At 36.1% G+C, this 27,966-nt stretch overlaps 1 protein-coding gene and 1 long non-coding RNA gene across 2 annotated transcripts; one reads left to right on the top strand and one right to left on the bottom strand.

The window, feature by feature from the left end:
- Positions 1–27,143, top strand: LOC126718205 (uncharacterized). Its single transcript, XR_007652858.1, has 2 exons — positions 1–69; positions 27,066–27,143. It is a non-coding gene; the product is annotated as an uncharacterized LOC126718205 (long non-coding RNA).
- On the bottom strand, positions 16,810–17,492 carry LOC126718162 (histone H3.2). The gene has a single exon (XM_050420250.1). It carries the CDS (start codon positions 17,394–17,396, stop codon positions 16,986–16,988), a length of 411 nt encoding a protein of 136 aa, XP_050276207.1. The 5' UTR covers positions 17,397–17,492; the 3' UTR covers positions 16,810–16,985.
- Positions 27,144–27,966: the final 823 nt, after the last annotated feature.

Raw genomic sequence — 27,966 nt, 5'->3', positions numbered from 1 at the left:
GCATTAGGCATATCCCTTTTACAATGTTATGGGGTGTCCCGTTAGTTATGTTTGTATCACATACAACAAGTCATCATGCAAATGTTTGAAATTTTTTGTTACAAGCTCTGTTGTGCCACTTTTACAAGATTAAAGGCTGTCCACCAAGTCATGATTGCATCACATACATTACAGGGCATCACACAAAGTATCCATCTATGCAAGGTTATGATATTGTAGCTCGAAAGCACCGCCGTTCCCTTTTTTGAAGGTTACCCATTTCACCATAGTTCATGGAGTTAGGTAGAACATTAAGTACAATTGCTTCATATCTAGTACATTACACAATATATCCATATACCATATACAGAAGGGTGTCTAATTCTCTTATAGACTTGTAGCATTTGTTGTGCCCTTTTTACAAGGCCATGGGGTGTGCCCTTTTTACAAGGTCATGGTGTGTTACATTAATTATGATTTCATTGCAATACAATACATCACGCAATCTGCCTATATTAGAGCACTCACAACAGTGAAGTTAAATGGCTATATAGCTATTTTAGCTTCACCAAAATACAAAAATGGCTCTACAACAGTGGAGGTATAGCTAAAAATTTTAGCTTCAGAGCTACAATATGCGCTATTTTCTTTCTCTCTCTCTTCTCTCATTAAACAAACATTTCCTATTTTCTCTCTCTCTCTCTCTCTCCAGCTTCTCTTCTTTCTTCTTTCTTCCTCAATTTTTTTTTTACTCTACCTCACCGGCCAACTCCCTCATCTCCCTCATCCCTCATCTCGCTGGCCAACTCCCTCATCACCGATCTATTCCGCCGACTAACCCCAAGCCCCATCACCGATCTCCCAAGCCCCATCGCCGATCTTTCTCTCCGTCATTTTCTCTCTCTAGATTAAGTCCAAGCTCAAATGATCTAATGATTTTTGGTTTTAGTTGATCTGATGGGTTTGGTTGTGACAGTGCGACGACGGGGGGTTAGCCATGGTGGGTTAACCCTATCTTTCTCTCTGTCTCTCTCTCTCTAGCCCTCTCTCTAGATTGAATCCAAGCTTTATTGATCTGATGATTTTCGATTTTTGCTGGGTTTTGGATGATATGGTGGGTTTAGCTTGTGATTTGGTTTTGGGTTTGTGATTGGGTTTTGATTTAGGTTGAGGTTGTGGGAGGTGATGGCAGTGGCAGTGGGTTTGGACGGTGATAGCTAGTGGCACTGAGTGTGGGTAGTGGTGGTGGGTTTCATTTCTTCAGTGGTTTTTTGATGGTGGGTTTCTAATGGTGGGTGGTGGCTTGAGTTTGTGATTGGTGATTTTTTATTTTGTTTGGGATTGGTGATTTTGTTTGGTCTGGGTTAAGCGAAAAGATTAAGGATTTGGGTTGGTGGTTTTTTCTTTCCTGCTGTGTGGACTGGTGGTGGTGGTGGATGATGTTTGTGCTGTGCTGGTGTTTTTTTTTTTTTTTTTTTTGTGGATGTTATTATTTTAATCAAATAGCTAAAAATATAGCTCCATTGATGTGGGGTGTGAGGAGGTAAAATAGATAAAATGACTGTTGTTGGTGCCAAATAGCTATATTTTTTGCTCTGCTGTTATGGATGCTCTTATGGGTCATTCTAATAAACTAATAGTAATAATTGTATATTTGTATAAATGCCTAGATAAGATACCAATACCATATGTGGGTTCCAGTTAGCTTAACTAGTAAAGTCTTTGATGGTTGAATAAGAAATCTAAGGTTCAATCCCTGTCTACACCAAAAACTGATTGGTGTCTTAGTCTGATGATAAAAAGTATCATCAAAAGTAGACGTTATAGGTTGAAACTCTTTCCAAAAAAAAAATGTGCAATACCATATAACCTTTTTACAATACAAGGTGATGAGGCTCGCATATGGCACACAAATTTATGAGAGGTACACTATTGAATCTATATGCATTCATGAATATTACAAAAATTCATTCTATAGAGATGTGTATCTGGCTTGTCATACATGGATCAATCATATCTAGCGTGCGTTTGAGTTTTTGGCTGGGTCCTATGGCACTATTCATGACCCAGCCAAAAATGTGCATAACCATGCATTTATGGGTCCCACAGCACTATTCACATATTTAAAAATTATTTTGCTATAATATTTTCAGCAATAAGTTTTAGTTTTCAGCAAAATAAACGGTATCCAAACAGACCCCTAAAATCATGGATGAATCATCACCTCCATAGCTCCACTTCATATCACACGAGTGTTATCATAAGTTTTGATACATGAAAAGATTATATATTTCTTTTTATTTCAAATTGTAACAATAAACAATATTGTTGACTCTCTCTTCTTCTTTTTTTATACAAGATTGAAATTCTACTTTGACCTAATCTAAATGAATATGTGTGTGAAGCTCCCTCTTGGAGACTTGAACACCAACCCTTACCCCCCACACCCCACAAACACTTATACTTGTGAAGTGACTATTTTACAAAGGGTGCACGGTGGTGACTCTCTCTTAAATATACATCATTTGTTGAATATATATAAAGTCTAAGATCCAACCATTTCTTTCTTTTTCATTAAATAAAATATGCTCAATTAAGAAATAAACGAAATTTAAGTTATTCCACGATATAAAAATAATAAAGGAAGGGAAAGACTACGGTAGAATTATTTGTCCCATCAAAACATATATGGACAAAGTTTAGCTATAAAATTGGTTGTAGCCTACAACCTTGCTTAATATCATTTTATTGGAGGTAAATTTTGACAAAGCCACTATTGGATTACATCTTCTTCTTATATCCTCTATGCTTGCAAAATTTCTAAAAAATTAAAGATTAATAGCTATGTCATTAAAAAAATTGTTTAAATTACAAGTTTTTGTAGTTTAAAATTATGCATAAAATATAATATTATAGATTATATAGTAAATAATATCTGATTGTCACAAAATTTGACATATATATTAAGAGCGTAAAGAACATGCAATTCAATAGTTTGATTTTCAAAATATATAGTAATGTTAATGATACTGAGTAAGGTTGTAACCTTAGGCTACAACCAATTTTGTAGCTAAACTTTGTCCGACATTTATTTGATCGTGAATTAAAATCAAGAAAAACCAAATTTAGGCCAAAAATCCGACCCGGTGCACCAATCAAGGCCAATGATTCAGATTGGTGAAAATTGGCCAAATTAGGCCAAACCCTTAAGTTTTGTTGCAAAGTACAAGGTTTGATTAGATTTGAGCCCCCAATCGAAGTGACTGTTTTAACAATGTGTAGATATTTCAAGTTCCTTTTAAAAACTTGTTTAATCACGGAGATTGGATATCAGAAAAACAACTAAAATTTCACAACTTGCAACTCGATTTTTTTGCCTAGGTGTTGGAAATTTTGACATAGGCCAATGTTTGGACAAACACTATTGAATTATCGTGAATAAGGTATATCTTTAGAAAGCTCGTGACAAGTTTCATTTCAAGGGGCCACAAGTGGGAAAAATCCAAGGAATGAGCCCAAAAATAATGGAAACAAGTAAACTTTAAAGCATGTGTGGTAGCAACGTTATCACACTCATAACTCCCCAAAAACAAAAGCCTTTGTTTTTGTTATTTTTTTCAAAATAATCTAGGTCAAAAGTTCTACAACTTGGTTTAATTTGACCCTGTTGATGTGGGCCGTGTGGCTTGAATTGCCAAAGCCCAATTTGGTCATCTAAACCAAATACAAGTTGTAATAGGAAACCTCTTTTGCCGACTTTAATATATATATATATATTGTATTAAGTGCAACCGTGTGATGAGTAATTCCTAAAACCCTAGCAGCAGTCGCATTAGAAGAAGAATAGAGTTTTCTTGTCTTGTGGGTGAGAGAGAGAGAGAGTTAGGGTGTAATTGGGATTTGGGTTTCTTGAGAGTGTTTTTGTGCACTATTGTTTCTCCCTATTTTTTATAGTGAAATTTCTCCATCGTCTCCGTGGAGGTAGGCAATTTGTCGAACCACGTAAATTCTTGTGTTCTTTGTGTGTGCTTATTATTTAATTTCCGCTTATTTACTGTTATTGATTTGAGTCCTGGGGTGTTATCTACACAACAAGTGGTATCAAAGCAAGGTTAGGATTCAATCCTTTGAATACAGTAAAGATGTCAAGCACAAAGTATGATGTAGAGAAGTTTTGTGGTAAGGGAAATTTTTCACTTTGGCAAAGGCGGATGAAGGATCTCCTAATTCAACAAGGAGTTCACAAGGCCTTGCTTGGAAAGGAGAGGAAACCGGAAACGATGAAGGATGTAGAATGGGTAGAGATGGATGAGAAAGCAGCTAGCGCTATTTGTCTCAACCTAAGTGATGAGGTCATTCACAACATCCTAGAAGCAAAGACCACAAAGGAGGTTTGGGAAAAACTAGAAGGTCTTTATATGAGAAAGAATTTGACAAACAAGTTGTACGTGAAGAAGCAACTGTATAGTTTGCATATGAAGGAAGGTTCAGATCTGTTGGAGCATCTCAACATGTTTAACATGTTGAACACCCAACTGTCAAGTTTTGGGGTCAATTATGAGGATGAAGATAAAGCGTTACTCTTATTAGCGTCGCTTCCTACTTCTTTTGATCATCTAGTGACTACATTGATGTACGGGAAAGAGACAATAGTACTCGAGGAGGTGACTAGTGCTCTCTTGTCACACATAAAGATGAAGCAAGATAGTGATGGTTCTCAGGCTGATGGACTTATTGTAAAGTCTGAGTCGAGCAATAGGGGTAGAAGTAGGTCAAGAGGACGGAACTCCAATAGGAACAGATCACAGTCTAAATCACGTGCAAAGAAAGATGTAGAGTGCTTTTATTGTCACAAGAAAGGGCACTACAAGAATCGGTGTAAAGAGTTGAAAGAACATTTACAGGAGAAGAAGAATGGAAAGAAGCCCCTAGAATCAGCTAGTGCTGCTGAAGAAACATTAGATGACAGTGAAGTTGGTGCAGATTTACTTTCAGTTTCATCAAGTAACAATGTTCTATTGGAATCTTGGGTTTTAGATTCAGCATGCTCATATCATATAACTCCAAAGAAAGATTGGTTTGACACGTATAAGCCTTACAACGGTGGTCTGGTCCAAATGGGTAATGATGCTACATGCTCGGTTATTGGAATTGGTACCGTGAAGATCAAGATGTTAGATGGAGTTGTGAGAGTTCTTAGTAATGTCAGGCATATTCCAAATCTTAGAAATAATTTAATTTCTTTAGGAGTATTAGATGATTTGGGCTATTCATATTCATCAAAGGATGGAATCATGAAGATTACCAAAGGTGCTTTGATGGTAATGAAGGGACAGAAAGTATGCACGCTTTACAGATTATAGGGAACACAGTTGTAGGAAGAGTTGCAGTCACCACTCCGGTAGAGTCCAGCACTAACGACACAAAATTATGGCATATGTGACTTGGCCATATTGGTGAACGTGGTATGTTAGAGTTGCACAAAAGAAATTTATTGAAAGGGGTGAAGACATGCAAGCTAGACTTTTGCAAGTATTGTGTGTATGGGAAGCAGCATAGAGTCAGTTTCAAGACAGGCTCTCATACAAGTAAGGGTGTTCTTGACTACATTCATTCAAATGTTTGGGGTCCAGTATCGCTATGTCAGTTTCATTGATGACTACTCTAGAAAGGTATGGATTTATTTTATGAAGCATAAGTCTAATGTGTTTGGCATATTTAAAAGGTGGAAAGCAGAGGTTGAGAATCAGACTGGCAGGAAAATAAAATACCATAAAACAGATAATGGACTAGAGTATAGAGATAAAGAATTCATAAGATTTTGTGAATTAGAAGGCATTACTGGTCACTTCACAGTTAAAGGAACTCCACAGATGAATAGGGTTGCAGAGAGAATGAACAAAACCTTAGCAGAAAGAGCCAAATGCATGAGATTGAATGCAGGGTTGCCTAAGGTGTTCTGGGCAGAGACAGTTAACACAACAAGCTTCATTATTAATAGATCTCCATCTTCAACCATAGATTTCAAGATTCCAGAAGAGGTTTGGTCAGGTAGACCAATTGATTATTCGAGTCTAAGAATTTTTGGTTGTCTAGCTTATGTGCATGTGCAGAGTGGAGAGAGTTCTAAATTAGATTTGAAGTCAAGAAAATGCGTATTTCTTGGTTTTGAAAAAAGTGTTAAAGGCTACAGGCTTTGGGATCCAATCTCAAAGAAAACAATGACTAGTAGAGATGTCATATTTGATGAAGTCTTTATGTTGAAACAGAATGAAGCAAAGACTTGTGATGATAGTACACAAGAGAAATTAACTATTGAGGTGGAGTTTGACGAGAATAGTTCACCCAATGATAAGGGTGATGCTGAGATTGATCCAGAGCAGCAACAAGAAGAGTCTTATTCAATTGCTAAAGTCAGAGAGAAGCGGGTTCACAAAGCACCACAAAGATACGACTTTGAAGACATGGTTAGCTTTGCTCTTATAACTAGCAGTGGAGATCCATTGTCTTATAGGGATGTAGAAGAGATGGGGTCACTATAGAAGAATAAGACTTGGGAATCCTCTAGTATGTTGACAAAATCAGTTCCAACAGATAAGTTCAAGAGTTACTTGGACTTGGTTGATGTTTGTAGCTTGTAAGCCCTTAAGGGCTAAGGTGGAGGCGATGGAGGAGTTTGCTCGTGTAGCTTGATCAATTCAAGCCAAGGTGGAGATTTGTTGACTGTTATTGATTTGAGTCCTGGGGTGCTCTCTGCACAACAGACCCTTTCCAAATAATCTCTCAATCCTTGACTAAAATCGAGTGTAAAGCGACAATTAGAATTGGTAACTGAGTAACGCATTTGAGGTACCAACTTTGCGCATGATTCTTGATCACATGTACAAACAAGCTCTACAACTTCATACATCACTTCCTCGTTGAATCAGCACGTATCCTCATATTTCAGGGAAAAAAAGTACATTAAGAGGAATCAAATGTGCAAAGTTATACTGGGATAAGCATACCACCACACATAATTGGCGTGATAGTCACTCCATAAGTATAAGTACTTGTGAGGTTTGGGGGGGCAAGAGCTGGGGTTCAAGTCTTCAGAAGGAAGTTTCACACACATACACACTTAAATTAGACTAGAGTAGAATTTCTATCTTATAAGAAAAAAAAAAAAAAAAAACAAACAAACAAATTGAAACAAGCATTAAATGTAGAAAATTCCAAATTCTTTGCGAGAAGCCCAACTTATAGGGGCGATAACTTTTGATTTGGAAATTTGGTTTATGCAAATTTGGTGTTATTGTAAAGATAATTTCATAACATTTGTACTAATACCAAATTTTAGAAAATATATATCATAAAAAAAATCTGCAGACATGGGCAAAATAGGAAAGTGCTGAAAATCATTATGAAAAAATGAATAAAAAAGTGTGGGAATTTGGCATATGATCATCATGGAAGCCCTAAGCCCTAATTAGAGCATTCACAACCGGAAATTCTATCCCATCCCGTTTTGCCATCCCAAAAAGGCACTTTATCAATTATACAATACAATTTTACAATACTCCCAACATCCCAACTTTTATTTTCCTATTCTACTTATTAAAATAATATTTCTACATAATAAAATAATATATCCTACAATCACCATCATTTACAATACAACACATTATTTATTCTTTCTCTCTTTCTTTCTATTCAAGAACCACAATCACCACCACCGCTGCACTGCACACACCTAACACCACCACAACCACTAGTAACCCATAATCTACAGTCAACATAAAAAAAAATAAAAATAAAAATAAAAACACCGTAACCCATGATCAAAAACCAGACCCACGCCGCTACACCTACTACCCAAGTCGTTGCACCACCAAACCCACACCGCTACATCCACTGACCACGCCATTGCCCACCAAAATCACACCTATTGAAATCAACCCACCGCCACCCACCAACCCAAAACCCACTCCCACACAAATCACAACCCACCTAACCCACTGCGATCTCCATCGCTAACCACTGCGAAGCCACACAATCTTCACCCACAAACACAACAAAAATTTATGAAAACCGGATTGCTCAATTCGCGGCTAGGTAGCTCGATTTTGTTGAAGCTCGAAGGAAGCGGATTCGCCGCTAGGAAGCTTGAAGGAAGTTGATTTTGTTGATTTGAAGAGAGAGGGTCATCTACACATGCAAGAATGTCAATTTGAAGAGAGAGTGATGGAGTGAAAAGTTAAACAGGTATCTAGAGTGTTGGGTTTATGAGATGAGTGAATCGGTAAAAGGGATTTGGAGATGGATGAGGGTGAATCAGCATTCGGCAGAGGCTTAGTGACAGCGACTTGGTGATTCGGAGAGAAAAGCGAGGCTTGGTGATAGCAGCTTGATGATCAGAGAGAAAGAGAAAAGCTTGACAATGGTGAGAGAGGGAGAAGGGATGAAAGAGCAAAAACCCGATACTGTACCAAGAGAGAGAGGGGCTTGAACGGATTAAAATACACTAAATTGTTTTGGCATAGCGCTACAATACCATCTCATATGTGAGATGAAACTGTAGCGCTACGCCAAAAAAATTTGGCCTCTCCCCATTTTAGCCATCTAGTTGCTGAGTGTATTCTGGGCCTGTATGCCAAATGTACTTTACATTTGGCATTTGACAGGCCCATTGCTGATGCTCTTATATATGATTCATTTACCAACTCTATTTATTTGTGTGCCATCAAGAGCAACACTTACAACATTTGTTTACCATGAGAAGGTTTTCCCGATCATCAAGACACTTACTCATAGCAAAATAGTCCTCTCTCTATAAGCAGAGTCCACCTTTTGGGCTTAAAGAGTTGTTGAGGTGAGGATTGGCTAAATGATTAGTGTGAAGGAACACGATTGCACCAATTGAGATATTTTCTCCCAACCTTTTGTTTTGTCTCAAACCACTACTTTGACCACAACTCCTCCCATAATGAGTTATAGTAAAAGTTGTGTAAAAAATTATGGTTCTAGCATTTTTCTTTGTCTCATTGAAAGTGTGTTAGTGGACTTGATTGTGCACGTTAAGGCATTACTTACTCACATCAAGCATATGTGTCCCTTGTGTTGACATCCACCAAAAATGAATAGTCTCAATGAAGCATGTGTCGTCCCCTATCAATAGTGCATGCATCGTGTACCAAAGATGGAATGCATTGGGACAAAATTGGCAAATGCCCTTTTTGGGCAAAAAAGCAGCATTACGTCCCATTTCCCAAACTAATTAGGGAAATGCCCCTCTTTTGAAGCTCGATTTTCTCAAAATCAAGTTAAACCCTATAGTGGCGTTTTTAAGGAGCCTATAGTGATGTTTTCAGGACCTATAGTGGCATTTTGAAACTTGAGCTCAATGAACTCGAGTTATAAGTAAAAAAAGAATAAAAAATTGCATGTAGCTTGAGTTCCAAAATGCCATTATAGGTCCTTAAAACATCACTATAGTCTACTTAAAACGCCACTATAAGGCTCCAGAAATTTTTTTTTTATAACTAGATTTTGAGAAAATCGATTTTCAAAAGAGAGGCATTTCCCTAAATAGTTTGGGAAATGGGGCAAAATGCTACTTTTTTTGCCCGAAAAGGGCATTTGCCAATTTTGTCCGAATGCACTGTGTGAATGTTGTGCGCATTTTTGGAAATATGGTTTTGATAAGTGTTTGGAGTTAACTTTGAGCAAAAATAAGTGGAACCACACATCTTTTAAGGCATGTGTAAGTTGAGATGTTCTCCACGAGGAGATTAATATTATGTGGCCACTTGGCCAAAATTATTAAGAGTGAGTGAGAAATTGTTTCCAAAAGTGTCTTTATGACTTACTTTGAAAGTAGAATTTACTTGAATCTTAGGAAGGAAAGTAAAGAGACAAATTGTGGGGTTATATTACCTATGGGTTGGACATTAGGTTGAACCCCAAGAGTCATCCCACTTTTATGGAAGGGGAGAAGGAGGAGGACCGATGTAAGTGGGCCTCTATACATGCTTGTGTCGTTGCCTACACTAAAACTGTTAGAATTCACGCATGTAGCAAACTTCATCAATGGAGTGATCTGATCAAAGATGAAGAAGAGAGGGATTTCTGTATATGTATTGAATTCTCATTGATTGAAATAAACAAGCTCTGTTTCTTATATAGGAAACAGATTGGAGGGAAAAACTATAACCAACTAACAAACTAACCAATGAACAAGTGCCATCTGCCAACTACTCCTAACTAACTCTTCTATACAGTAAAACTATATGTAGCCTAACTACTAATACATAAAACAACATGTAGTTTACCTTTATGTACAAACTTTAGACTACTATCTTTACATTACAGATTTACACTAAGACTATATTGATGAATTACAATCTAACATCTAACAAAAACAAACCTAATCAGGTTGGGACGGGCATGGGCGCAATTGTGGGTTGGTCCATGTTTGTCTAGTATTAAATATTTGTGTGTTTGTAAATGGACATCCCTCATTTTATTTCAATCATTCTCACATTCTCATTATCGTGCATAGAGTAATTAATCAAGAGAAAGATAGAGAGTTTTGTTCGTTGTGCTCGAAGATTACCATGTCTCTTATGTATGTTGTTGATCATTGTTCTTGGGAGATAGACATCCAAAAGACTTAAATTATCATTGTGAGGAGCGAAATCTATCTTTAAGAAATAATGTCAAACACTAACCTTGATCATATCTTAATTTTTCAATATATATTCATCTAGTCGTTAAGTTTATTTACTTGTTCTATTTAATCACATATTAAAACTTTTTTTTTTTTGCTTGTTGCTCTTGTTAACAAAGTCATAAGTAAATTATATATTTTATGCATTATACCCAACAATATTAAGATCAATTTAGTTTCCTTAATTTATGATGTGGTTTATGTTAATAAATTTATCCTGTGCTTAGTAATTCATTTTTTGAGTGTTTTAATATCTCTGAATTGTATGTGTTTTAAATAGTTCAAAATTTTCATGTTCTACATAATTCAATTTTTTACGGTCTCCAAGTAATTCGAATTTTTTGTGTTTTTCATAAAATAATTTTTTGTGTGTTCTATTCTATTTTTGAGTGTCTAATATAATCAAACTTTAAAATATTTTTTTAATATTTTTTGTTTAACAAAATTGTCCAATAATAATTATGATATGTCAGAAGAAACTGTTACTGAGGTTAATCCTGTTGTAGTGCCTATCACTACTCCTATTTATATTCCCAATTATGCCACAATTGTGAGGTTCCTGATTTTTTTCTTTTTTCTTTTTTCTTTTTTCTTTTTTCTTTTTTCTTTTTATAATTTAAAAGAAACCTAAAGCTTGGTTTGGAGAATGGAGATCCTTGAGGAAATATGTTGTGTGTGTTTATATTTAAAGTAGTCACTTATTTTATTATGGAAAAATAAGAAAACTTTTATGAAAATACCTCTTTATTGAATCATCCAAGTAATTACATCATGAATGAATAGTAGAAACAAAAATTTACATGGGTTTGGTCCTAAATACAAGACTATCTATGGTCCTAGTTATATTTTAAGGAAAGTAAAAGTTACATTGTTTTGTTTCTTAGTTACAATCTAATTAAGAAAATTGTAACTAAGAAAGCAAAAATGAGAAAGACTTGGTCAACAAATTTGAGATTTGAATCCAAAGGTAAAATTAGGGGATGAGGTATTAAATGCTCATTCTGCTAGATTCATTGATTGGTTTTCAGGAAGTTGATGGCTAGGTTATTTTATGCATTTTTTTCATTTAACAAGTCATTATGCTAGCCTCAAAAAAAAAAAAAACAAAAAAAAAGTCATTATGCATGAAATACTTGAATTTCAATAAAATTAAAACCAATAAAACTAAAAAACCATAGTGGTGTATGCAGTAACTATGCACGGGTATTAAGTATTAATAGGGTTGGAATGCCTAGATATAGAACCATTAGAATCAGTTCATACATTTTTTTTTTTTAAGGGTAATTACACTAAACTCACATGTGGTTTGGCCCAAAATCACTTTGCCTACCCGTGGTTTAAAAAGTGTCACTTTACCCACTTGAGGTATGTTTCGTTTGTTTTTTGTAACCCACCTCTATTAAAATCAGGGGTAAATAGGTATTTTTCCTCAAATTTTATGTCTCTCTCCTCCCAAAAAAAAAAAGAAGCACAAAAATGCAAGAGAAACAAGATCAAAAAGTGGGGTTGGTCTCTCTCTCAATTTACATAAATCTTAAACATGAAGAACATACCCAAAAAATAAAACCCAGATCAACCTACACAAATAATCGAACAATACAATATTGCCCTTCAATCAACCGAACAATACACTATGACCTATCTCAATCAAATATATTATATATACATGATTTTCTCATCTCATTTGTGGGTTTAGTGCAGCTTACATCGCTGAAGGAGATCCTATACAGAAAATAATGTTGATGAAATTCATAAATCAAATGGAAAGCTATATCGAGCTCTACTGAACGAAGAAGCGCAATATGTCGTAGTTTTGAATACATTGATGATGATGGAGGTAGAAAAGGTAATCGAAAGCAACGGTGGTGATATTCTATTCACTCATCCCTTTCCCTGAGTCTCTCTCTTCCTCTTCTAGCTTTCTTTGATTCGAATTAGAAGAAGATTAAAATAAACAAATAAATAAATAAATGAAGAACACGACTTTGCTCAGGGAAAAAAAAAATTGAATGAAACCCAACAACAAACGATCACCGACGACTGACCAACAGTAAAATCCACGAACCCAAAACCACTATCCACAGACCACTGACCACGAACCATCAACAAAAGCCACAAACCCATCAACAAAACAACAGCATCGGCATCAGTACACAAACCCAGAACTTTGTAACCATCCACCACCAATAAACCCAAAATCAATGATTCAAACCAAAACCCCTAGTGATTCAAACCAAAACCTAGAATCAATGATTCAAACCAAAACCTAAAACCAGTGATTCAAGCCAAAACCAAACCAAGAACTAGTGATTCAAAACAAAACCCACAGAACCAAAACCCATAAACCTCCAAAGCCGACCCGCAACAAAACTGAAATCCTCTAACACCGATCCTAAATAAAACCCACAAACCACTGCGAACCCACCACTACAAAGGCGAACAGAGGAGAAATCTGCAAAGTGAACCCACCAAATCAAATATTAATTTTCACAAAACCCTCCATTTTGATCTTGTTTCTCTTGCATTTTTGTGCTATCTTATGTTTTGGGAGGAGAGAGACATAAATTTGAGCAAAAATACTTATTTACCCCCGATTTTAAAAGAGGTGGGATACGGAAAACAAACGGAACATATCCGAGATGGGTAAAGTGACACTTTTTAAATCACGGGTAGGCAAAGTGATTTCAAGCCAAACTACAAGTGGATTTAGTGTAATTACCCAAAAAAAAAAAACATTAGAATCATAATATAGCTCAGTTATCGAAACATTATTAAGAATTATATCTTTGCACAAAACTAATTAAATATATAACACACTTCAAATGAAACAAAGAACGGAGAAAGTATACCATGTTTCGGTAATACCAACTCAGCATCTGTTTTGGTATTTCCTACCCAATAAATGAGTGAAACCTATTTCAAAAAACCACATCAGACTACTCCAATAAATAATTAATTTATCTTCCCGATAGTATAGAAGATTGTGATTAATTTATTGGAGTAGTCTAATATGGTTTTTTGAAATAGGTGTCACTTATTTATTGAGTAGGAAATACCAAAATAGATGCTAAGTTGGTATTACCAAAACATGGTATACTTTCTCCAAAGAACGTCGTTAATTTGTAAAAACCATATGAGCACTTACTCATGCATTTAACACAGTGAGTAATAAAGCCTTTTTAGAACTTGAAATGCAATACAACAGTTGATACAATGATTGTTTCATAGTCCTAGACTCTCATCGTTCATAAGGTCGACATATATTTGAAAATGCAATGCTAACAAACTTTTCCACATTTGACATCCCAACGGAAGTAGTTATTCTTACAATAGTTCAAATTGATATAAAAGATGACCTTAAGCTTAATAACCACTTGGAGGTGAAGATCACTTTTTGTAGCTAGGAAGAGGATTGAAGTAGTGGAGGTGGAGTAGAAGACAAAGAAAGTTATAGTAATACAGAGGACTTGAGGACTTATAGTGGAGATGGAGGTGATTTGTAGTAATAAGGAGGTGGTGGTGGCAGAGGGGATTTGTTGTCAAGTGGAGGAGGTGGTGGTGATCTATAAATGCAAGGAGCTGGAGGGAATTAATGGTGATGGAGGTGGAGGTGACTTTTGGAAATAAGGTGGTGAGGATGGAAAAGGTGGTGGCAGTGACTTGTAAACATAGGGAGGTGGAGATGAAGCAAATGGTGGTGGTAGGGATTGGGAAATGTAAGGGGGTAGAGGGGATGGTGATAGAGGTGGAGATGATGGAAAATGTGGTGGTGGTGGTGGTGGTGGTGGTGGTGGTGACTTGTAAACATATGGAGGTGGAGATGATAGAGATGGTGGCGGTGGGGATTTGGAAATGTAAGGAGGTGAAGGGAATGGTGAGGGTGGAGGTGGAGGTGTTGATTTGTAAATGTAAGGAGGGGGAGGGGACAATGGTGGAGGTGGAGGCGATGGGTGGAAATAAGGTGAAGGAGGTGATAGAGAAGGTGGTGGTGGTGACTTATAAACATAAGGAGGTGAAGATGATAGAGATGGTGGCGGTGGGGATTTGGAAATGTAAGGAGGTGGAGATGGTGATTTGTAAACATAAATTGGAGGAGATCATGGTGGTGGCGATTTATAAACACAAGGAGGAGGTGATTTATGATGGTTAGGTGGGTAGTGAAATTGGTTGAGTGGTGGTCGCTAATGATTTGGGGGGCAATCATCTTTGTGGTGGGCTGGTGGTGGCAAATGGTCTGGGGGGCAATTGTCTCTGTGGTGGGCTGGTGGTTGCCAAGCATAAATGTCAGGCTCATTAGCAATCACACTAGTGACTAAAAGCATCCTTATCAAAGATTTCAAAAAATTTAACATTTACCATCTCAAAAACCTATTTTATCAATTTTAACTCCACTTTACAATACACCCAACATCAAAGATTTTATATTTTTGACCACTTCATTAAAATATTAATTTTTTATTATTTTTTATTCTCATTCACATCTCTTTCACTGCTAACAAACCCATTGTCACTGCTAACACCTGCTACCACCACCGTAGACAGCCACAGCCACCACCACAACCACAACCACCACCACCACCAACCACAACCTCAACCCCCAACCACCAAAATAAAATAAAACCCACGGCACAAACCGCATAATCTATTTGGATAGCTTTTTTTTGCTGGTTTATTTTAATATTTAATTTATTTTTTATACTATTTATGAGTCTCACTGTAGTTTTTAATACTATTTATGGAACTCACTTTACTATTTCAACTCACTTTTATTTATGGAACTCACTTTACTATTTCAACTCACTTTTATATTTATCTACAGTAATTTCAACAAAAAGTTTTCAATTTCAACAAAATAAATGTGTTTGGATTGATGAAAGTTGCCAACTTATTTTACTATTCAGCTTATTTTTGCTACTATTTATGAGTCTTACTGCACTTTTTGGTACTATTCATGATTCTTATTGTACTATTTTAACTAATTTTTACTTTTATTTACAATGGTTTCAACAAAAAGTTTTCAATTTCAGCAAAATGAACAAATCCCATACAGATTCTAACAGATTCCAAACAGACCCATACAAACTTTTACATTCATAATAATTGAGTTGACAAGTTTTTACTAATTCTTAATTTTTTATTTGGACCAACCACTTACATTGTTCTTTTACAAACCATTAACAATCTATCAAATCAGTTGTGCATAAAAATTTTGGTTAAATTCTTTTTGTCTATACTCATTAAACTTTCTCTTTTTTTCTTTTTTTTCTTTTTTTGAGAAATTAAACTTTCTCTTATTATTTTGCCAGTTCCCCTCAAGTAGATCTCTATCTCGTTAGTCAAGATGGAGAGGATGCTAGGGGGTTATTTCAAATCATTTTTAAAGCATATATCCTAAAAAATATAAACTGATCTGAATTTTTCTTCAACTATATTAGAAGACAAAAATTCAAGCTTGCTATAAAATATAAACTCGTGTCTGTAAGACTTTGCTCCTTCAGGCACATTTTTCATAGATTCATGTCTGTCAGGATGTGTAATTAAGCTAGCAAATTTTTTCGAAGTTGTCTTGATTGACCAACCGTCAATTGCAATGATTGTAAATTTGCAAGTACTGTTTTTACAAACAGCTACCCTACCAATACATTTTTCCGTAACTTGCTGCCTAGATTAGCATGAAAACATTGAAAAGTATCAATTTTCTAACACCCTTTTATGCGACTCCTGGTGAGTGCAATGGTTGTGTTAATAAGAAAAACTTGGTAGTAGATTAAATTCTACAAAATGTTTGCACCGTATTAGATTTGGACTACCATAGAAAATCTTACTTGCCAGACAAAATTTAAGCAATTAGAAGACTCATCGAATTATATAGTTGAGGTTGACACAGATTTTTCACTATTAATCTCATTGATCTTTGCAAATTTTTATGTATTTACAAATTTCCTTCTATTTTTTCTCTATGCAACAAATAATCAATAGAGCATTGTATCAAAGCCGTGTCCCATTTCAAAAATCCTATGTTTAACTAAAAAAATCTCACATCAACCCAACCTAAATGGCCTCTAAACATTCATGGTAAAAACAATCTTTTAAACATTTCGTCAAACACACAAAACACAATATAAAACACGAAACTTCAGTTTTTTTTTTTTTTTTTTACTAAATTCAAACATTAAAAAACCATTACATTTTTTTTCCCAAAACAGATTCACATCATCACAAACTACACAAACACCTAATCAAAAAAAAAAAACGACAAGTAGTAGTTTTTTTCAAAATCTAACCCATCTATCTAATCTTAAGCCCTCTCGCCTCTGATCCTCCGAGCGAGCTGGATATCCTTAGGCATGATGGTGACTCTCTTGGCGTGAATGGCGCACAGGTTGGTGTCCTCGAAGAGCCCGACCAAGTAAGCCTCGGCGGCTTCTTGTAGAGCTGAGACGGCGCTGCTTTGGAATCGGAGGTCGGTCTTGAAGTCCTGAGCGATCTCTCTCACCAGCCTCTGGAAAGGGAGCTTTCGGATCAGAAGCTCCGTGCTCTTCTGGTACTTCCTGATCTCTCTCAGTGCCACGGTTCCTGGCCTAAACCTGTGTGGCTTTTTCACACCTCCGGTAGCCGGAGCTGATTTACGAGCGGCCTTTGTTGCGAGTTGCTTCCTTGGCGCCTTGCCTCCGGTGGACTTACGAGCTGTCTGCTTGGTACGGGCCATTTGGAGGAGGGTAAGACCTGTTCGGTTGGTGGGAAAATGAGGGAAAAGTGAAGAGAAAGTGAGTTTGTTTGTTGTGATGTGAAGAGAAAGGGTTTGGAGTATTTGTAGTGTTGTTTTTGGGGGTATAGAGAGGCGGGTGATTGTGAAAAATTTTGGAGCTTTGAAAGTTTGAGACAGAGTGAATTTGGAGCGTTCATTTGGGGGAGTAATGTACGGTAAGGATTTGTTTGGAGGGGAGTGACGCGGATTGTAATCCGTGGCACATAGGTTTGACCAATAGGATTTGTTTGTGTAATCTATTCGCGGGATTTATTATTAGGCTGAAATTTTTAACCTTTTGAACTGGCGGTGAAATTCTATGAATCTTTTGGATTTTGTTTTTATTTTGGTAAAAGCATCCGTATCAGGAAATGTTATTCTATTATATTTTATCATCTCAAAAAGTCATTTTATTAGTTATATCATATCATTTTATAATACTCCAGTGTTCTAAAACTCTATTTTAATTAAAATATTATTTTTTAATCTTTTTTTATTATTTCTTTCCAAACGTCACTTTTTTTCAAACTTGGTTTTCCTAAGCTTTCTAACAGTCATTTTTTTTCCTCTCTTTCTCCCTCAACCTCTAGCACCAGTTCAACACACAAAGCCACACACACACAGACCCATTATACACCGATCAACCTATCCAAACTCATCACCACAAACACAGAGCCACACACACACACACACACAAACACAAATCATCAAACCTTCAACAGAGTCACACACACAAAAACCATTAAAACAGTTGGAGCCAACAACAGCCACCACACCCACCACCCAAGCCACCGATCAACCTATCCAAACCCATCACCACACACACACAAACACAAACCATCAAACCTTCAACAGAGTTACACACACAAAAACCATCAAAATAGTTGGAGCCAACAACGGCCACCACACCCACCACCCAAGCCACCGATCAACCTATCCAAACCCATCACCACACACACACAAACACAAACCATTAAACCTTCAACAGAGCCACACACACAAAAACCATCAAAACAGTTGGAGCCAACAACGGCTACCACACCCACCACCCAAGCCACTGATCAGCAAACCCATGCCGTCAATTTGAAACCCACGCAGTCGAAAATACCCAGAAAAATGCCGATGATCAACCCAGAAAAACGTCAAAAATACCCAAAAATACCCAAGCCACTGATCAAAAACCCACGCCGCCAATTTGAAACCCAGGTTGTCGAAAATACCCAACAAAATCAAAACCAAACCAAAACTAAAGCAACGCCACCGGAGCAAACCCATTCAAAAAAAATCATCATCGGAGCCACCATCGGAGCTACCAATGATCAACCCAATCGATCCACCCACCGATCAACAGATCCACCGTTTCAAACCCACTGATCAACCGATCCCAGCCCATCGATCCAAACCCAGCTCACTAATCCAACCTCCAAAATCCAAAACCTAGCACCGATGAGAGACAGAGAGAGGAAGTGAGAGTCAAAATGAGGGAGGGAGAGACTAAAATATTATTTTTGGTTTTACAATTGTGCTACAGTGCAATTCTAAAGATAGAATTGCACTGTAGCAATATTGCAAAAAAATTTGCAATACTTGAGTTTAGAATTCTCTAATGCAATGACATTTGGGGTTGCAAATGCCAAATTCTCCTTACATTTGGCATTAGCATTCCCCAATACTAATGATCTAACACATTAGCGGTGACACTTTCAGTTTTCAACTCAGGTTTTGGGCATATGACGAATTGACGATTTTTTGGCCCAGTTAGGTTTGGACCCTTCAAGATAGTCCGTAAAATAGTTAAAGCCTCAACCCCAATTTGTTTCCTCTTTTTTTTTTTTTTTTTTTTTTGGTCCTTTCAATTGATAGTGATGAAAAATGGGGATTTAAAATTTTGAATTCTAGTTCTCTTTTAATTTAGGAAATCAGCTTATGTTACTAAACTACAACAATCTTGACCTCAAAGAGTTTAACACTAACAAATTATTAAAGAGGAAATAACAATGAAATTAACTTTTAGATAACCCATGTTAGACTTGCAGAATTACAAATAATTTTTCAAATAAATTATACTATTCTCCATTAAGGTTTTGCAAAATAAACTCACTAGGGCCCGTTTGGTAACTGAAAAATATTGCTTAAAATGTCATACCAAACGGCCCTCTAACATTCCAAGAAATAACACTCTCATCCTTAAGATTTATATATAAAGGCTATAAACAAGTCAATACAGTTTCGCAGCGTTACTTTTCTAACAAAATATTTCATTTTTGAAAAAAAAAATTTACCTAGACTTGTTTATAGGTTTGTAAACATATGGCACTCCCATTTACAAACTTGTAAATCATTTTTAAATATGAAATATTGTGCTGGGGAAGTAATGATGTGAGAGGGCATATACTTATATGTTTTATTTATACAAATCTCAACTAGAAGGGTCATTCCAAGAAATGTTTGGAAGTGGGGGCAAGTGTCATTTTATGAAACATTTTGCAAAACTATGAGTCATTTATATATATGAATAAAAGAAGTTAGTGCCAATTACTTTTCTTTACTTTTTCAATTAATAATAAACACACTCAAAAGGTGAAATCTGCTAGTCTCACCACTAGCACAGTAAAATTTCAAAATTATGGTATCACATCAAGTTAGGCAATTTACCATCTCTCATATACAAAGTCGATTTCGCCGCATGCAAATCACAACCCAAATAATCACATTGTCACTTGCTCAAAAAAAAAAAAAAAAAAAAAAAAAAATCACATTTTCAACCATTAGTCAAAGTGTTGCCGCTAAAATATATCATTATAGTTTTATTAGAATAATAATTTCAACACTTCAGATGAAAGTATCAAATACTTTGCAATAAATCTCCACAAACTCAAGTAGAAATTAGAATACGCAAATGAGTTATCAATAAAAAGGAGTTTTATTGTACTTATAATTTGCACACTATACAAACTCTTCACTTTACTGGTACGAGATGCAAGCCATTAACTCCGATCACCTAAAAGCAAAAGAGAAAACTCATACGCCTCCGTTTGGATACCAATGAAAAATGAAAATTATTTTACTATTTAGATTATTTTTGCTACTATTGATAGGCTCCACTGTACTATTTCAACTAACTTTTACTTTTATCTATAGTTATTTCAGTAATAAATTTTCAGTTTCAGCAAATAAGTAGTATCCAAACAAACCTTTAGTACCTAGATATTCAAGCCAAAATATTTGATAGTCAAAATTGCAACAAAAGAAAGAAATGTTTCCTTCTCATCCTAGAGAAATGAAAAACATGAGTATGCAATGAAACCAAATCATTGTCCAATTAAGTAGGTGATGAATCTTATGATTGCCAGTATGATTGTGGCCTAATCATATGAAACCAAAACTCCCTTGACTGCGATATCCAAACACTGTCTCCTTCCAAACCAAACATCAGTAATTGCCACTTCAAGTCAATCAATTAGCAATCACTGGAGTTTAAAGACTTTCTTATAAGTGACTATCATTTCTATTATGAGGGAAACTCTTGTCTCCTCTTTCTCAAAAAGAGGTTTGAGACCCAATTCAAGACCATTGGATTAAAACATTTTCAATTGTCTAAAAAACAAAAAGAAAGGATATATAAGCATAACCAGTATTTTGGGGATACATTGCATTCAACCAATGCCACTAGAAACCCAACACACAAGCATCAGCAACGAACACAGCTTTTCAAGGCCTCTATGCAAACTCCAATGTTTTACAGTTCCACCAGTTCCACATCAATTCAAAATTAACTTCCAAGGACATGTTTCATTCAACCCCAACTTTACCCAAATTCCATACCTTTTGATTTAAAACAACAATAATAATAACAAACTACATTCGCTGTTCATAAATTCATTTCAAACAACCATTCCTTAATGATAATAAAAACCACAATTAACTAAGTGTGCGTTTGTTTGGACTTTTTGAAGCCCAAAACGCGCATAAATAAAAAAGTGGACAAGAAAATGTGTTTAGCTGAGTCCAAAACGCAACTTTTTAAAAAAAGTCGCGTTTTGGGCTCAGGCAAAATGCAAGTCCGAAACGCGCTGAATTTATGGACCTCTGAGGTCCATAAATCAAAACGCGCTGCTAGCGTTTTGGACATTATTACCGTTGGACGTTGCATTTACGAAAATGCCCCTAATATCTCACGCAAACTCACACAAACTCATCAGTTCTCTCACACTCACCCATCTCATCTCTCTGCTCTTCACTCCGCCCGCCCTCACCCCCATGCCTCCTAGCCTTGCTTGTATTTCTGCGCTCTGCTCTGTGGTAAGCTTCTTCCTCTTCTTCTTCTTTCTTTCTTCGTCTTCTTCAATGCGATTCTGATCTTGTTTTTTTTTTTTTTTTTAATTTTATTTCTGTCTAATCTGATCTGAGAAATACGTTTTGAAGATAGAGATTTGCTACCAAAACACCAAGCAACACTGATCTGCTACCAAAAACCACCAGGTACCAACTAATTCAGAAGTGTTTTTTTTTTTTTTTTTACCGAGTGTGGGAAAAAAAATTTCAGATCTTGCATGCTTTTGTTTTCTTCAGCTTCAACTCTCTTTGATTTGTTTTCTCGCAACCCAGAAATAGATTAATGGGTATTGTTTTTGTTGATTGGAATTTTAGTTGATTGGAATTAGTTTTTTTGTTTTCTCGGCAACCCAGAAATAGATTAATGGGTATTGTTTAAGTTTAAGCCTTGGAGAACGGATTTAGTGTTTATACTATCTGTAACAATGTTTTTATTTCTTAAATCTTGAATCAAAAAAGTTCAATCCAATTAAGCTTTGCGTTTTGTTCTATTCTTAATCTAGAAAAGAAAAAAAAAATTGCAATTATTTTTATAACTATAATTTTCGTTGTTACACCTTTATTTCTCAACATTGTAATCTGCTGGAATAGTTGAATCATAGTTGACACTTGACCCTCATATAATCATCCTTTTGAAGCTTAAGCTAAGTTACTTGTTGTCTTTTGAGGTTAGGATGGCATAGATGAAGTAATTAACCATCATATAAAATTCCTCTTGTTTCTCTGGGTGCCATGGCAGTGAAAATACTTGCTGCTCAGCTATAGATTCGGCTGCTTCTTTCTCTTTTTATCAGAGCTTGCCTAGCATTCCCAAAGTACCTTTTACTCCAATATTTCAGTTGAGATTGACTTTTTTGGGAACCCTTGTCCATTGGAGGACCAGTGATTCTTGCATCTCGTACTGAGTACCCTCACAACCTTCATCTTTAAGCCACATTGCTTTGAATCGGAGGGCCATTCTGGTCTGTAGAATCATGCTTGTTCATCGTCAGAGCAAAGCCATATAGGCTTGTGATCTGATGAGGAACCTCGATAGAGCAGTCATATACTTGCATATCTGTCACAATCTTCACATGTGAAAGGGTCTTGTCTACAGTATGGAATTTTACTTTTAGTGTCACACTTGTTTATACTTTTATCTGTAATTTTCTTTTTAATTGGGTCGATGCATTTGTAACTTGTAATTTGTCTTCAACAGTGGCATGTTAATGAACAGCAGGTGCAAAAACTTGTGAACATGGGCTTTGCCGAGCTGGATGTGAGAAGTGCTTTGCAAGTTGTTTTTTTTGTTTTTGGTACTAGGTTTGTAGGCATGCCTAATCTAGATGAGTATAAAGGTGCTTGATTAAGTTTGGTTATTCACTTTATTATTGAGTTCAAGATGAGCTCGACCTTAGGACTGAATGCAAATTTTATATTCATGATTAGTTCGTTAATTTTCAAAATATTTTTAACTTGTTAATGAGTTACACTGAGTTAATTAATTAAGCAAGTTATACAAGTTTGATTTAAGAAAATTATCTTCTTTAGTGTCATACACTAACCATGCAAAGAGCCTAACAGGCCTTGTGTGATCTGCTCATTCCATGCATTGGATTATTGCTTGATGCTACCCAAAACCCATTTTATGATGAAACAAAAATATAAATGTTCCTTGGCCTAGCGGTCATAGAGACTTGACATTAGATTAGATAATTTATATTGTATGCATTGTTCAAATATATGTGTATGGTTAGCATATGGTTTTTAGAAATTTGCTTGCAATATAGGCGAAGAAACTTGCTGCACAAATTTTTTGTGCCCCTACAACTTTGCTTTAAGACATACCTTTTTGTGCATGCGTGAGTGTGGTGGTGGTGGGGGGAGGATATAGACATAGAGAAAGAGACAGATTTTGCAGGTGTAAACTATGTTGCTTTAAGACATACCTTAGTTGGTTAGGATTGTAGAGACAAAGTTTAATAATGATTAATTTTTTTGTTTGCTTGATATGGTTTTGCTAATATGCTTCAACCTCACTGGTTAACTTTATAGATGGGTAAAAACACCACTTCCAATCCCGAGGCAAAAAAGGCTAGAGCATTATGGGATAATGATCCAAGCTGGACAACTACTTTTTGTAACCTTTGTGTGGAACAGATTCAAATCGGGAATAGATCAAGAGGTGCTGCCTTTAGTACCGAAGGTTGGACCAATCTAGTGACCAAATTTTGTGATGAGACCGGTTAAAACTATGATAGGGATCAATTTAATCATCTTTTATCATCTTTTTTACATTTTTGTGTTGTACAATTTAAACTTGGATTATTGATATGTATTTTATATGTTTTTACATTTTTATGTAGTACAATTTAAATGGATTATTGGTGTATATTTTATCATCTTTTTACATTTTTATTTTGTGCTTCATGATGATAAAAATTATTTAGATTTAATTAATATTAATAAGAAGTCATTAATAGTAATAACAAATAATTATGACACTAAAAAAGAAAAATTGCCCAAACATTATTAAAATAATACCAATAATATATATTTATTATTATTATTATTATTATTATTATTATTGTTTAGTAAGTATATGAAATAGATGATTTAATAAGTATGAAATAAACTCACATCCACAAAAAAAAAAAAAAAAAAAAAAAAAAAAAAAAAAAAGTTTGAAATAAATTCCTATATACATTGTCCTTTTTTGTCATTTACCCCTCAAAAAGCCACTTTTATAAGTGCTAGCCAAACACTCAACTTTTTCATTATGCACTTTTTAACAGTTTTTACCAAACACTCAGCTTTTTCAAACTCCACTTTTTCATTATGCACTTTTTCAAAAAGCTGAACCAAACTCACCCTAAAGCAGAATAATAAACCATATAAAACGTGAAATTGATATTTGATATTGAACACAGCTAAAGCAATCTAATTAGATATTAGATTTCCACAATTCTACACAAACTTAACAAAGAGATAAAATTAGAGATTCCAGATCTAAACAACGAAAACCTAAACACAGATCTAAATCGACTACACCAACTCTCTCTCTCTCTCTCTCGCCTCTAATCCTCCTAGCGAGCTGGATATCCTTAGGCACAATGGTGACTCTCTTGGCGTGAATGGCGCACAGGTTGGTGTCCTCGAAGAGTCCGACCAAGTAAGCCTCGGCTGCTTCTTGTAGAGCCGCGACGGCGCTGCTCTGGAATCCGAGGTTGGTCTTGAAGTCCTGAGCGATCTCTCTCACTAGCCTATGGAATGGGAGCTTCCAGATCAGAAGCTCCGTGCTCTTCTGGTACTTCCTGATCTCCCTCAGAGATGGAGATCAGGAAATACCAAAAGAGCACGGAGCTTCTGGTGGAGGTGATAGAGATGGAGGTGGCGGAGGGGATGGTGACAGTGGTTGTGGTGATGAAGATGGTGGAGGTGGAGGTGGAGGTGATGGTGAAGGTGGTGGTGGGGATGGAGATCGAGATGGTGGCGGTGGAGAAGACGGTGAGGGTGGTGGTGGAGGTTTTGGCAGTGGAGGTGAAATAGATGGTGGTGGTGGAGTTTTTGGCGGTGGAGGTGAAGGAGATGGTGGTGGTAGTGGAAATTTTGGCAGTGGAGGTAGTGGAAATCTTAGTGGTAGTTGTGTTTTAAAAACTTCAGGCGGAGGTGATGTGTGATAGCTTGGGAGATGGGGTTCTTGCCTTCTTGGTCATGAGACGGAGGTGGCAAATGATTTGGGGGCTGGTGGTCTTCATGTTGGGCCAATGGTTGCAAACCAAAAAAGTAAAGCTTATCAGCTACCACATTATAGCATTTACATCCAATATCTAAAAACCATTCTATTTTACTATCTTAAAACCTACTTTATTATTTATACCAAACTATTTTATAATACTCCTAACATCCCAACTTTTATTTTCCTATTCTACTCATTCAAATAATATTTCTACAAAATAAAATAATATATCTCCCAATCACCATCATTTACAATGCAACACATTATTTATTCTTTCTCTCTCATTCTTTCTGTTCAACAACAACCACAAATTTACTGAAACCTTCGTCACCACATGCCCAACACCGCTACACTTCACACACCTAACACCACCACCACTAGCAACCCATAATCTACCATCAACACCCAAAAAAAAAAAAAAAAAAAAAAAAAAAAACAGCAACCCATGACGACAAACCCAGACCCACAGCAAACCCAAACACACACCCATGACAACCAACCCAGACCCATACTAGTAAACCCACCCCTTCACCACCCACGGCAACCCCCACCTCCACGGCTCCACCATCATCAATCACCACACCACCACCACACCATCACCACACCACCACCAAACCAATCAATATGAATCCAAACCAACCCAGTCACGACCCACCTGATCTCCACTACTTGATCAAAACTCATGAACCACACCGATCTCCACCACCAATCAAAACCCACAAACCACACCGATCAAAACTCACGAACCACGCCGATCTCCACTGCTTGACGATCTCGACCCACTTGATCAACCACCACGTTGAACCCAAACCCACAACCGCACTGATCCATGTCGCCACCGTCAACCAGAGAGAGAGAGAAAGCAAGCCACATCGCTGCCATCAGCTAGGCCGATCTGCAACAAGAAAGAGGATAAACAATGGGAGTGGTGGCTCACTGTGGTGTGGTGGCTATGGGTTTTGGGTCTGAAGAGAGAAGGAAGAGAGCAGAGAGAGAGAGAGAGAGAGAACCAATTCGAAATTGTTTAATAAAAAGTAGGAGAGAGAGAGAGAGAGAGAGAGATAATTTAATATTATTATTTAAGTTTAGAATTGTGCTACAATGCAATTCTAAATGTAGAATTGTACTGTAGCACAATTGCAAAAAATTTTGCAATACTTGGTTTTTACAAGTTTGGATGTGGGGGAGATTTTGGGCTTTTATGCTAAATGTACCCTACATATGGCATATGGCATGCTGGGTGTGAATGCTCTTAGTGGTTATGAGGCAAAATGCTATAGCATAAATCACTTGAGGCCAATGGCTCAAGCGTCCAAGAGTACCCATTTCTAGTAATTCAACTCTAATTACTAAAATATTACTCCTTAAGCTTGCATGGTAACGAAGGGAGCTAGTCTTTTACATTCTGATATTGTATTAATGCTTTAAATTCCATTAAAAATCTCATACAAATTTTGTTCTTTCCTATGTAACATAGTTAGGTAATTAAATTTACACAAAAGGTTATAGGCATTAGGTATATCCCTTTTACAATGTATGGGGTGTCCCATTAGTTATGTTTGTATCACATACAACAGGTCATCACATAATTGATGCAGGCAAATGTTTGATATTTTATGTTGCAAGCTCTGTTGTGCCACTTTTACAATATCAAAGGCTGTTCCACCAAGTTATGATTGCATCACATACATTACATGGCATCACACAAAGTATCCATCTATGCAAGGTTATGATTTGTAGCTCGCAAGCCCCGCCGTTCCCTTTTTTGAAGGTTACCCATTTCACTAGTTCATGGAGGTAGGTAGAACATTAAGTACAATTGCATCACCTCTACAGAATTTTCTCAAAAAAAAAAAATATATATATATATATATACATACAGAATGGTGTAAAATTTTCTATTGTGCCCTTCTTACAAGGTCATGGGGTATACCCCTTTTACAAGGACATGGAGTGTTCCATTAATTATGATTGTATATCGTATACATGCCTATATGGTATCTTTTTTTTTTTTGGGCGCTAAATTGCCTATATGGTATATTATCTAGGCTAGCAGACCTCGTTGTAGCCTTTTTACAATACAAGGTGATGAGGTTCGCATGCGGCACACAAATTTATGAGAGGTACAATATGGAATCTATATGTATTCATGAATATTACAAAAAAATTCATTCTATAGAGATGTGTATCTGGCTTGTCATACTGATACATGGATCAATCATATCTAAAATCATGGATGAATCATCTCCTCCACAGCTCCACTTCATCATATCACACGAGTGTTATGAAAAGATTATATATTTCTTTTTATTTTCAAACTGTATCAATAAACAATATTGTTGATTCTCTCTTAAATATACATCATTTGTTGAATATATATATATATATATATATATATATTTATATATATATAAAATCTCAGATCCAGCCAAGGACATTTTCAATGACTTTTGCGCCAAATGACTTATCTATCTATGT

This window comes from Quercus robur, chromosome 1 (genome assembly GCF_932294415.1).
Source record: "Quercus robur chromosome 1, dhQueRobu3.1, whole genome shotgun sequence".
Taxonomy (NCBI): Eukaryota; Viridiplantae; Streptophyta; class Magnoliopsida; order Fagales; family Fagaceae; genus Quercus; species Quercus robur.
Note: the sequence above shows the minus strand (reverse complement) of the source record. Positions and strands in the feature narration are given on the sequence as shown.

Coding starts and splice junctions, on each gene's coding strand:
- LOC126718162 (XM_050420250.1), bottom strand. CDS start 17,396: ATGGCCCGTACCAAGCAGACAGCTCGTAAGTCCACCGGAGGCAAGGCG.